This window comes from Hippopotamus amphibius, chromosome 3, assembly GCF_030028045.1.
Source record: "Hippopotamus amphibius kiboko isolate mHipAmp2 chromosome 3, mHipAmp2.hap2, whole genome shotgun sequence".
Taxonomy (NCBI): Eukaryota; Metazoa; Chordata; class Mammalia; order Artiodactyla; family Hippopotamidae; genus Hippopotamus; species Hippopotamus amphibius.
The window spans coordinates 122,130,627-122,143,300 of NC_080188.1; the positions used below are offsets into that span (position 1 = coordinate 122,130,627).

The window sequence follows — 12,674 nt, forward strand, 5'->3', positions numbered from 1 at the left end:
CTTTTAATGAAAACTAGTAAAGCAAAGGATATCTTGCTAATTTTTTTTTTTAAAGATTTTTTTGATGTGGACCATTTTTAAAGCCTTCATTGAATTTGCTACAATATTGCTTCTGTTTTATGTTTTGGCTTTTTGGCCACACCCCCTGCACAGAAGGTGAAGTCTTAACCAATGGACCACCAGGGAAGTCCCTTTTTTTTTTTTTTTTAAATCTTGCTAACATTAAACACACAAAACTATCAACCACAAAAAGGTGTCAGCCTAAAGTTTTCCTATTTATTTCAAATTAGAAATAAGCTTTCTTTGCCCCTCAATGGATGGATGTTCTCCTACAATGCAGCTAAGTCCCCATTCCAAAGTGGTTTGTTAAAACCAAGGCAGTGGGACTTGCCTGGTGGTGCAGTGGTTAAGAATCCGCCTGCCAATGCAGGGGACACAGGTTCGATCCTTGGGCCGGGAAGATCCCACATGTTGTGGAGCAAATGAGCCCATGCACCACAACTAGTAAGCCTGTGCTCTACAGCCCGTGAGTCACAACTACAAAGCCTACGTGCCACAGCTACTGAAGCCTATGTGCCGAGAGCCCTTGTGCTCTGCAACAACAGTAGCCCCCGCTCACTGCAACTAAGACCTAACAGAGCCAACAAATAAATAAATTTATTTAAAATAAATAAAAAAACTAACGCAGTAAACTGGGCCGGGGTGGGAGGGATTAAATTACAGGGCCAAAATAACAGTACAGATCTGTCATCCCAATAGTTACAAACTAAAAGGGGCTTTTCAAATCCAGACCTCACCCTTTGGATTGGCCATTTGCTCGATTCTCTGCAAATTTCAACTCCACCACATCATAGACTCCTATAGAGCGAATAACCTGGATCAGCTGCTGGTCTGTGGTCCACTGGCGCGGGCAAGATGGAAAAGGAAGAAATGTCAAGAGCTACACCCCCCCTTCACCCAGAATGTCCCAAACCCTTCCCCCAAACCTAGGATTCTAGACACAATCATGACCTCCCCAGGAAACCCAGAAAGCCATCAATATTTCACTTAGAGCAGGTTTCTCCTATTATCCTCACCCACAAAGAATTCCAAAACCACCCACCCCTGCCCCAATCCCCATCTCTGAAACTAAGAAAATTAAAACCTATTTTAACTTTGACCGCCATTTGGGCTGGCTGGTCATAAGTTCAAACACTGATTACTAGCAGCTTTTACTTATAGATCTGATAGGCTAGAGCTGATCACTGTCAGTAACCTTCGCCTCAGTATATACACTTCTTAATTTGAAAAAAACCACCTCCCATCACCAGGCCAAAAACACGTCACAAAATAACTTTTGCAGAACAACAATTACCACCTACCCCAAGCGTACTACAGCTATCAAGGTCTTTGCTCCCTCTCACCCATCATTATCACAGGACCATCTAATGACCACTAAGAGTTCAAGGTGTTCACTCTGAAATTTCATCCCACAGATGACCCTGGTAGACATAAAGCCCCAGGGTCAGGGGCAGTAACAAGATGGCAGAAAAAGCAACTACCCACTTAATCATTGCTTTCTTCGGCACCAGTACGTCCTCAGGATAGTTCTCTTTCAGAGATCAATCCAACCTGATCCCAGGAAAAAGAAATCCAACCCCATCAGAGCACAAAACAGTGCAACAGTGGTTTTTGAAAATGCCATCACCTCCCAGTGCTCTCCCTCCAGCCCACCACAAACCTTTTTGGTTACCCATGCTCACCCAGGAGAAACTGCCCACATAGACAGCAGCTCGCCTATTACGCAGGCCACTGTAGGTGTACAGAATTGCAGGGGTCTTGTTATTGGGCTTGGGAGATGGCTCCTGGCGAACAGGAGGAGGTGGCTCAGTGCTGCTGCTTCTGTCATCTGAGGGCTGTGAGGTGGCTGTCAACACGTCATCATACAGGTCAATCTGATCTGTATTGTTGAACTCTGGGTCCTAAGAGACGAGGGGTTGGTAAAGGTGGGTTTGAAAACCTTTCATTTTGTTCATTCTATTTTACTCTAACTTACAATCCACTGTCAAACAGTGTATAAAACATACAAAACTTGTCCCTAGGAAACTAGGAAGAAAAAGTTCCCCATGTAAAACAATTTTAACACTGAACTATGCTTATGTAGGTGTTTCTCCTAAGACCCTGTGAGAAGTCTACAGTATTTCCAGCTTTAATCAACTATGAGACTCAAAAGGTACATGATTAAACAAGCAAACTAAGAATGCATAGAGATGCATCTGCTACTGCTATCAATGAGGTCAGCTTCGCAAGACCACATCTAAGATACACTTACGAAAATTTATTTTCAACGTTATGCTATTTCCAAAGTCAAGAGTTACACAAAACTTACTATTCTACTTAATATGAAATAGAGTATATTTATTTAGAAATGGAAAGCAGGGGAAAAGCATGTTAAAGTGGGAAGCAAAACACAAAAAAGAATGGGAGTTATTGGTTTAAACTATCTGATTTACACAAATGATTTAGGGCTCTAAAACTCATAGTACACAATCCCATCTTTCTACTAACCATCAAAGAAATATAAAAAATAAAATAAAAGGGAAGTGAATAACTGGGGGATTTTCCATTTTAAGTTCTATTTATCAAATGACATGCAGATCCAATACATTTATACAAGACATCTTTGAGCAATACCAGAGCTGTCCAATGATACAGAAAAACAGTGAAGTTCTCTAAAATATAAAGGTTAGGAAACAGGACATGCACTCACATCATAAGCTGTGTTACAGTGAAATCCTACTCCCCATTGTGATGGTATTAGGAGGTAGGGCCTCGGGGAGGTAATTAAGAGATACGGTCTTGAGGGTGGAGCCCATGAAAGGGATTAGTGCCCTTATAAGAATCAAGAGAGCTTGCTTGCTCTGCTCTGCTCTCCATCATTTGAGAATACAAGCTGGCAGTCTGCAACTGGGAGAGGCTGCTCACTAGAACATGAACCTGATCTCAGTTTTCCAGCCTCTAGAACTGTGAGAAATAAATCTGTTGTTTATAAGCCTCCCAGTCTTCGGTATTTTGTTATAGTAGCCCAAGCTAACATTTATACCAAAAATCCTAAAATCATAAGAACTACCACTAAGGGACCTTAATGTTTCAGATTTTGCAATGTCATTATCTCAGAGAGGATCTTTTTTAAGGATCAGACAAGTACTTTTTCAGGTAACATTCTAAAACATTCTAATAGTGCTAAAGGTGATACTGTCAAAATGAGAGCTACAAGGAGATGTTCTCAGTGTTCTAGGAAAACTGTAGCTCATTCATGTCATTGCTGTCTTTTAAAAATGGGAATAAAGAGACTATATTAAGGGAATAAAAAAGGAACCTGTATTAGGTAACTTGTTTAGTTCCCTGAAAAAGGAGAATCATTTCCCCTAATGCAATTCAGGACAGGAAGCTCCAGTAACTTTCCTCCTTCAATACCATCACAAGAACTGCTGATCCTGAAGTGTGATTAGAGAGACTCACTACAAAATGCATTCATACACATACATACCATCAGAAACTTTTGGAAAAAATCTTTTAGTTTCTCAGTTTATCTGAAGTAAAAGAGAAGAACATGCACACCAAGATAATCCTATTGGATTGTTCTTGTATTGAGGGGAAAAGGATTCTACTTCCTGAGGCATGTAAATAGCTTCAAATATTACAAATACTCTAAGAAGCCCCATAGGAGAGGAGTTTGAACATTGTAAAAATCTCAGAAAGAGAATGGCAAAAGAGAGTAAGCTTTTTAGGGGCAACTTAAAAGCAAGAAGGGGAATCAGTGAGGCAAAGAGGCACAGGAAGACTATTTTAGGTAGTCAAATCTGTAAATAAGGACCTTGCATTAAAAAGGATGAGTATGTGAAAAACAGGGAGAAACTAACACTGGAGAGCACAGGGTGGATAATAAATTAGAAAGGTGAAGAAAGCTGCGGCTAATAACATTTTGTGTGTAAAATATTTTATAGTCTTATATCTCAAACAATCCTAACTTTAGACAAACCACTTATTTATTTATTCATGTATTAGGTATGATTTGCCCTTGTGGTTCAAGGTAGAGAAAGGACTTAGAAACAACTTGATCTTCCTCAATGCTCTAATCCTTAAACACTACTTCACACTTCAAACCAGGGTGCTTTTTTTTTTAAATTAAATCAAGGATTATGAAATGGAACTTAAATGGAATAAGAAAACACATCATATTGGATGGTCAGCAGAACCAAACTGGAATTCTTTCTGTGAAGTATCTGTGATTCAGAGATCTGAGTCTAAAAGTTGTAATACAAAAATTATCGCTAATAACTGGGTAGTGAACACCCAGACTTGGGCAGCTCAGAGAACAAACGTATCACCAGGAAATCCCCCATTACTGTAAGCCTCGGCAAACAATCTACTCTTTCAGGGTTCCTTAGAGAATATGACAGACTCAATCCAGGAAGACCCTGGTGCATGGATTACCTTACCACTTTAAGAAACACAAAAGGATTCAATGAATGCAAAATTGTCATAAGATTCAAACGGTCTCTCTGGGACAGAGAGCCTCCCTTCAAAGAAGTTTGTGGGAACTATTCTGATGCACAGGCAGCCCTGTTGAGGATTCTATTGAAGAAACAATGTATCAAGTTGTGTTCCGATTTAAACCTGCTAGCAACATCAACTCATTTTACTCTTCAGTTGCTAACACAGAAAAAGAGACAAGGGCCTGAGGTTTTTCTGATTACCAAATGAGCTGGCATTTTATGCAGTTAAAGCAAAACCTAATTCTACAAATTAAGGGAAAAACACAATGTTTTACAGGCACTGATATCGAGGGATTCATTTCAGGAATATTAAAAAAGAAGTATGTATTTAATACTGAATTAATACTAGTGAGAATTCTGCATTTAATAGCATAAGAATAACTGTGATTGTCTCATGAAGCTTCTTGGCTTAAAAAGGGAACTTGCATGATTTTGAATGTAAATGAGAACTTCCTCACCTGTATGCTCAATGTTCCTTCCTGCCAGCCCTTTTCCTGATATGTAAGGGGAGTAATAAAGCTTAGAATTTATTTTTCTCAAAGCAACCTATCTGATATAATTTTCTTTTAATTGTAGCCAAAGCTCAAAGTTTCTGGGCTTTATAATTACTATTTCCACAGCTCTCACCTCACACTCTCCTTCCCTGTCACTGTGCATTACTCTCAACCACTAGGAATGGAACCTCTTTCGAGCACAGAAATCCATTTTTTTCCCTTTTATCTCACTATCACTAGCTCTAACACGGTGCCTAGCAAACAGTAGTAGCTCAGTAAATACTTGATGAAAGTAAGGAGGAAAACTGGGCATACTGTGCAAAGTGCTTGTCTTCGCACAAGGAACAGAACAGAGACAAAACACTCAGCAGAATGGCAGCTCTCAGTCACTTTTCGAGCTGTTCTCCCTAGCCCAAGAGAGCAGCTGTGAATCCTAAGATTCCCACTGTAAAAGGAATGAAGCAGCTCTGCAAAAGAGGCTTTTGCAGCACATGTTGTAAGAGATCTGGGAGTTAGCGCCATAGGGTTGCATGGAGGAACAGTGCTTATTTTCCCCGGGAGCAAAGTACATGTGTCAAGGTTCTTGTGCATGGGTAGCTTGGGGTGAGTCAATAACATTCTTATAACATTCTAAAACACAACCTGTACTGGCTGCCTTCAGTCTAAGTTTGCTTCTAACAATCCTCACCAAGCAGAGCTTCTACCACTTCTTTAGCAGCCTCCAAATTATACCAAAACCAGCTTTCCAAGAAATTAACTCATTCGTGGGGAAAAAAGCACACCTTCCGAACCTTCCCCAAGATATGGGACATTTAAAATCTATACTTTCTTCAACTTACCAGGTGTCAAATACTGTCTGTTTGGTTTAAATGTCTACTTGATGTCATACACCATCTTTGGCTTTAGACCCATAAAAATGTCCTGTTTAACTAAAGAGACTAGAGAACAAATTGTTGAGACCAATGACTTCCACTTGACAAAGCAGTGACCACTGGATGAGACCTATGTCTTGTCTATGACCTACAAGCTATATCGCTTAAGAAATTATGAAATCTCATTTCTCAGACCAAATGTGGCTAGACCTGTGGTCAAGGACCCTGTTCTAACCATTCCCCAAAATGAATCAGCAGCACTGTTATCATCCCACAAATAAGGAAATTAAGGGAAAAGAGGTTTTTAAAATTAATAATAGAAAAGAACTAAGGGGGCCTTCTTTTCTTGCTATCTTCTATTTAAAAAAAATCCCCACAAAAAGTAGTAAAAGTCTGATTCAAAGTAATATGAAAACTCAGAAAAGCAATGGTTTGTAACTAAATATACTCAACCTTTCTTTTTATCCATAAAAAATTATTTGACATCTAAAGAAAAACCTTCATGTATTTAAGTTAATCAGCAGCCACGTGTAAATGACTTCAGTTTGCCCGAGAAGACATGGGAAAATGTCTAACTTATGCCAAGTGAAAGAAATGGCATATATCAACCTCTTCTGTTGCTTCATATCAAAGTCAGGGTCCAATCAGAGCACTTTCCTTCTCTAGCCTGTTTTTTTTATCTTCTTTCCAGGTCCTTACACATAACCATTGAGAGATATCAATGGGAAGAACCAGCTTACTCAAGTAGAACAGTGCTGAAAATAACCCAGGCAAGACATTAGCAAGTTTTAAACAGAGACTCTGGGACATTCTTGAGATGTGACCTCAAGAGCTCGGAACTGAATTGTATATGAGATTATTGTTTCAAGGGAGATCACTGTATAATGTTCCTTGACATATCATATGAGAGACCAACAATCCAACTTAGAATATGTGAGTGGGTATATCTTCTTCTTAACTGGTTTGTCCAATACCTTTACCTCCCCTAACCAAACAATTAGATTCATCAATAAAATTCATTAATGCCTATGGACTTCTCAAGACTGGAGTCAAGCTACTTCTGAAAGGAAGGAAGACAGAAAACAATTGGAATGCAGCTGAAATTAAATGTTAAAGTTATCTTTTATAGTGTGCCTTGCAATGCTTTATGGGGGAGGAGACTACATTTCTCCAGCTGCAGTTTGAGAGAATCTCAAAGGAACAGGTATCAACACTGTCCTCACGAAAACTACAGCAAACCCAATAGTGATTTTTAAGTTTGGTTAGTCTTCGAGAAGGCTGACATCCAACTTTGGCTCCCTGGGGGAGCAAGTTCCACAGGTTGATTCACCACTCTATTAAACCTAATTTTTATTTACGCTTAAGTCAAAGCCTTTAAAATTAAGCCTGGAGACTTAAATTAACATGAAGTGGACTGGTCAGAAGTCTTGGAAGTCTGTGCTAGAGGGGAAATTTTAGATCTGACAAAGGGGTGTTCAGGCCTAGCAAATCTTCAAGGATTGTCATAGCTTGGAACCACAGCAAGTTTGCAGCAAGTGATTCCTGAGCTGATACAGAAAAATCCCCGATGACCCCTCACCTGATTGAACTCCTCGTCAGCGTATATATCTATCAAGTCCACTCCTTCTGACATGGCTCCGAAAGGAAGATCTCGAGCCCGGAGAATGGACAAGGTAAGAAAGATGCCACTGCAGTATCCAGAAAGAAGCAAGAGTTAGAAGGCATAAGGGTCTCGGGCTGGAAAAAGAGCACTGGTTGCCAACCTCCGGTCTCCAGAGACGCAGCATCCCGGCAGCCCGAGCTGGGCCGCACCCGCTCCGCCCCGCCCCCGGCCTCGCGCCGCCCCTCGCTCTCCCAGGCCACCGGGGCTCGCGGGGCTCGCTACCCATCACCCTCGGGCCCGACCGGAGCTGCGCCGCAGCTGCCCGTGGCGCGACGAGAAAGTCCAGGCCTCTGCTCCTAGGGGCCCTCGGATGGCGCTGCGAAGAACGACCGCGACGAAGCCCGCAGCCCCAGCCCGCCGCACCTGCCGAGGCCCTAAGCGGCCCCGGCTAGAGTCCCTGCGGATCCCGGGGCTCCAGCCACCTCCGCTCCCCACCCAGGCCTTGTCCTCGCCCCCGGCTAGGCCCGCCCCGCTCCCTACCCACAGACCCGGCCCGACGCTCCCGGCCCCCTCCCTCAAAGGCCCGCGCCTCCCGCCGCCCGCCAACTCCGGCTGCCCCAAACTCAACCGACCCCCTCCCCGCCTCAGCGCCGTCCCCGAGCCCTCTTCCGGCCCAGCCGGCCCCCGGCCGCGCGCCCCCGTTACCGGGAATATGGCGGCGGCGGCGGCGAGTCCGGACTAGGCCCGAAGCGCGCGAACCGCTCTCGGCCCCAGGTCCCGCCCCCCCGACGCTGGCGTCACACGCACAGCTACTTCCGCCATACGCCAGGACGCATCTTCCGCCTCAGGCCCTCCGCGACGCTGTCCACCTGACTAGTGTCCGGAAGTTCCCGGAAGCGATCGGGCCGCCGGCTTCCGATGCGGGTCGGGAAAAATGGCGCTGGCCACGGTGTTCCCGGCTCTTGCGCGGGTGAGGGGCGGGGGGGGGCGTTCTACCGTCTTGGGCAGGCCGCAGTGGGAACTGTGTTTCGTCTTCCTCCGAAGTCATGGAGGCCGAGAGAAGCATCCAACTGCCTGATGGCCCAGGGCAAGGGCAGACCCAAGGAGAGGTCGATTTTGTAACGTAGGAGATTCAGGTTACATCCACCCTTGCCTGAGCCCGCTGTGTCCCTGTCTCCTAATATCGTTCAGTGATCGGTTTTCCTGCGAGACCCAATTCGGGTTTCACCTGTTTCCCAGGAGGAGCTGGCCCGACAGCCTCTGGGCGCCCCTTCTCTCTGTTTTTAAGTCTCTGTTCTTTTTAAAGTGTTCTCTAGTATCTGTCATGGTTTCACATAGTTTCCTAAGATCTTTTCTTTTTGAACATAGGCTAACACTGTAAACTTTTCTCTTAGTACTGCTTTTGCTCAATCTCATAATTTTGTGATGTTGTGTTTTTGTTTGTCTCCAGATATCCTCTAATTCCCTTTTGATTTCTCCTTTGACCGAGTGGTGGTTCAGAGTGTTGTTTAATTTTCACTTATTTGTGAATTTCCCAGTTTTCCTTCTGCTGTTGATTTCTAATTTCATTTGATTTCATCTAAAGATGCTTTGTATGATTTCCATATTTTTTGTTAAGGCTTGTTTTGTAACCTAACATGCTGTCTATCCTGGAGAATGTTCTCAGTGTGCTTGAGAAGAATGTGTATTCTGCTGCTGTTGAATGGAATGTTTTGTATATGTATGTTTGGCACGTTTGGTTTACACTGTTGTTCATGTCCTCTATTTCCTTATTTTTATTCTGTCTAGATGTTCTGTCCATTACTGACAGTGGCTTTTGAGATCTCCAACAATTATTGTATTGCTATTTCTATCTTAAGTTCTGTCAATATTTGCTTCATATATTTGGGTGCTCTGATGTTGGTTCCGTGTACATTTATGATTGTGTCCTTGTGGCGAATTGACCCTTTTATCATTATATTAAGTTCTTTTTAAATCTCTTTTGACAGTTTTGACTTAAAGTTTGTTTTGTCTGATATAAGTAGAGCCAGTCTCTGCTCTTGTCTGGTTTCCATTTGCATGGAGTATTTAAATTTTTCACTTTCCACCTATGTGTTCCCTTACATTTAAAATGAGTTTTTTGTAATGCATATAGTTAGATCTTCTGGGGTTTTTAAATCCACTCAGCTTCTCTATGTCTTTTGATTGGGGAGTTGAATCCATTTACTTTTAAAATAATTACTGATAGGGAAGGACTTACTATTGCCTTTTTGTTCATTATTTTCTATCTATCTTGTAGCTTTTATGTCCCTCTTTTCCTCTCTTGCTGTCATCCTTTGTGTTTCATTGATTTTTTTTCTATAGAGACATGCTCTGATTCCTTTCTCATTTTCTGTTTCTTTAAACTTTTTTAATTTTTTATTTATTTTATTTTTTTGTCGGTGTTGGGTCTTTGTAGCTGCACACGGGCTTTCTCTTGTTGTGGCGAGCGAGGGCTACTCCTTGTTGTGGCGAGCAGGGGCTACTCCTTGTTGCGGTGCACGGGCTACCCATTGTGATGGCTTTTCTTGTGGTGGAGCACAGGCTCTAGGCATGAGGGCTTCAGTAGTTGTGGGACATGGGCTCAGTAGTTGTGGCTCTTGGGCCTTAGAGTGCAGTCTCAGTAGTTGTGGCGCAGGGGCTTAGTTGCTCCACAGCATGTAGGATCTTCCCGGACCAGGGCTCAAACCCATGTCCCCTGCATTGGCAGGCAGATTCTTAACCACTGTGCCACCAGGGAAATCCCCTCATTTTCTATTGTGTATATGTGTTTTCTTTGTGGTTACTGTGGGGCTTACGTAAAACATTTTATAATCTATTTTAAGCTGATAACTTCAATCTCATAAAAAACTGCTCTTTTATAGTTATTTTTTATGTCTTTGTCTTTTAACTTCTAAGCCAGAATTAAATGTGATTTACCCACCATCATTACAGTGTTACAGTATTCTGTATTTATCATATATATACCTTTACCAGTGAGCTTTTTGCTTTCATATGCTTTTGTGTTACTCTCTAGCATCGTTTGGCTCCTTTGGGCTTCTTCAGTTTGGATGTCCATTTCTTTCCCCAAATTTGGGAAGTTTTTAGCCATTATTCCTTCAGATAAGTTTTCTGCCCCCTTCTCTCTCTTTTCTCCTTCTGGGTCTCCCATAATATTTATATAGGTCAGCTTGATGATGTCCCATAAGTCCCTTAAGCATACTTACCACTTTTTCATACCTTTTTCTCTTTCTTCCTCTGACTGGGTAGTTTCAAATGAAGTCTCTTTGAATTCACTGATTCTCCTGCTTGGTCAATTATGCTATTTAATCCCTGTAGTGAATTTTTCAGTTTGTTTGCTGTATTTTTCAGTTCCAAAATTTGTTTTTGTTTTTTTTTTAATATTTCTCTGTTGATATTCTCATTTTGTTCATACATTGTTTTCCTCGGCTCACTGAACAGCTTGATGACAGTTATTTTGAGTTACTTGTCAGGTAATTCATATACCTCTGTTTCCAAGGTGGGTTTCTGGAAATTTGTTTCATTTCTTTGATTAGGCCTTGTTTTGCTCTTTCTTCATGTACTTTGCAACTTTATGCTTAGATCCATGCATTTGAAAAAACAACAGCCTCTCCCAATCTTTGTGGACTAGCTTTGTAACAAGGAAAGATTTTTGCCAAGCAGCCCTGCTGTAGAGAATCTGGGGGCCTTTCAAACCTTTTGTGTGGAAATGTCTTCTCTAGACTTGTGTGTGTAAATTTGCAACTAGAGGGATTTGCTTTTTCAGGAGCTCATAATCTCTTATTCCCTCTGGTGTCTATTTATGGTACTGCAGGTTCCCTGGAGCTGCCACAAACCTCCCAGCTCTCCTTCTCAGCTGCCCCCAGGCTTCTAGAGTATCCCAGGTCCCATGAATGCTGCAGGTTGGCCAAGACGGAAACCAGACCCTTGTACAGCTCCTTGAAAAGCAGGAGCTTTGGATGCATGCTCCTTTCTCGTCTTTCCACGGGCCTCTGTCTGCTGTACCATGGGTCCTCAGGAACGGTAGCAAGCTGCCCAGCTCTCTTTGTTTTTCAGAGGCCCCCAGATATCTGAAGTATGCTGTGTCCTGTCAGTGCTCTGAGACAGGCAAGGCAGAAACCATTCTCTCAGGCAGCTCCCCGAAAAGCTGGAATGTTGGGCACCCATTCTAATTCTTCCTTCCCAGAGAAAAGCCAGGAGTTGGGGGTTTTCTTCTGCTTGTTTTGTGCCAAGCCACGGGTAGGGATGATGGTGAGTGAGTGTGTGCTAGTCCAAACCCTCACCTAGTTCTCAGCAGCCCCCAACCTGGCACCTTTTCTGTCACACTTAGATTCAAACGAGACAGAAACTAGTCAACCAGGCATCCCCCTGAAAGGTTGCATGTTGGACATACATTTCAGTCTTTTCTTTCCCTCCCAGGGAGATGCCAGGAGCTGAGAATTTTCTCCAGTTGCACCGGGCTGAGCCAGGGGGAGAGGCAATGGTGAATGAGTACCATGAGTTTTTCTTCCAGCCTAATGCTCACCTGGGGTACAGGAGCCTCTTAGCTGGTTTCTGGATTACTCATAAAGGGAATTGGTCCGTGTATTGTTGGGTAGTTGGTGTCTCTGTGGGAGTAGAGGGTGGGGCTTCCTGTTCCACCGTCTTGCTGATGTCATCACCTTCTCATTGCATCTTGATAGTTTTTGCCCCTCTCTAGATTGAGAGACTTTGGGCGATTAGGGACCATATCATCACCGTATGCTCAGATTTTAACACAGGCAGGTGACTAGAATGCAAACCATATTGTAAGAATTTTAAGGGAATGCGAAGGAAGGAGAAAATATTTCTGCTGGAGAGTTTCTGGAAAGGCATTGCTTAAGAACATGTTTGCAGTCAGGGTTGGTTTCCAGTCCTTAGCACAGTTACTATTTGGGTGGTCTTGGTAAGTCATTTAACCTCTCTGAGCCTCAGCTTTCTAAGCTGTAAAGTGGGGACAGTATCAGCATAACTTCTTTTTTTTTTAATAAGGTACAGTTCACTTACAGTATTTTATAAGTTTCAGGTGTACAGCATAGTAATTCACAATTTTTAAAGATTAAACCCCATTTATAGTTGTTATAAAATCAGCATAACTGCTTAAGGACTAAAGGAGATCAAATCATTTTGT

At 42.6% G+C, this 12,674-nt stretch overlaps 2 protein-coding genes across 12 annotated transcripts in view; one reads left to right on the forward strand and one right to left on the reverse strand.

Annotated features, from left to right (window-relative positions):
• The window catches only part of CPSF7 (cleavage and polyadenylation specific factor 7), a 22,155-nt gene extending 13,857 nt beyond the window's left edge, over window positions 1-8,298 (reverse strand). For 2 of the 3 annotated variants that reach the window (XM_057730036.1, XM_057730038.1), the window contains exons 1-4: window positions 8,213-8,298; window positions 7,484-7,592; window positions 1,743-1,961; window positions 798-901 (exon numbers count right to left, since the gene is read on the reverse strand). In XM_057730036.1, coding sequence (XP_057586019.1) covers window positions 798-901; window positions 1,743-1,961; window positions 7,484-7,537 — 377 coding nt within the window. In that variant the 5' untranslated portion in view covers window positions 7,538-7,592; window positions 8,213-8,298. Of the gene's footprint in view, window positions 1-797; window positions 902-1,742; window positions 1,962-7,483; window positions 7,593-8,139 lie in introns of all 3 variants that reach the window. The other variant, XM_057730037.1, reaches the window with a different exon arrangement.
• The window catches only part of SDHAF2 (succinate dehydrogenase complex assembly factor 2), a 20,788-nt gene continuing 15,941 nt past the window's right edge, over window positions 7,828-12,674 (forward strand). The window contains exons 1-2 of one of the 9 annotated variants that reach the window (XM_057730041.1): window positions 8,448-8,477; window positions 11,582-11,776. In XM_057730041.1, coding sequence (XP_057586024.1) covers window positions 11,603-11,776 — 174 coding nt within the window. In that variant the 5' untranslated portion in view covers window positions 8,448-8,477; window positions 11,582-11,602. The other 8 variants (XM_057730043.1, XM_057730042.1, XM_057730045.1 and 5 more) reach the window with 8 other exon arrangements.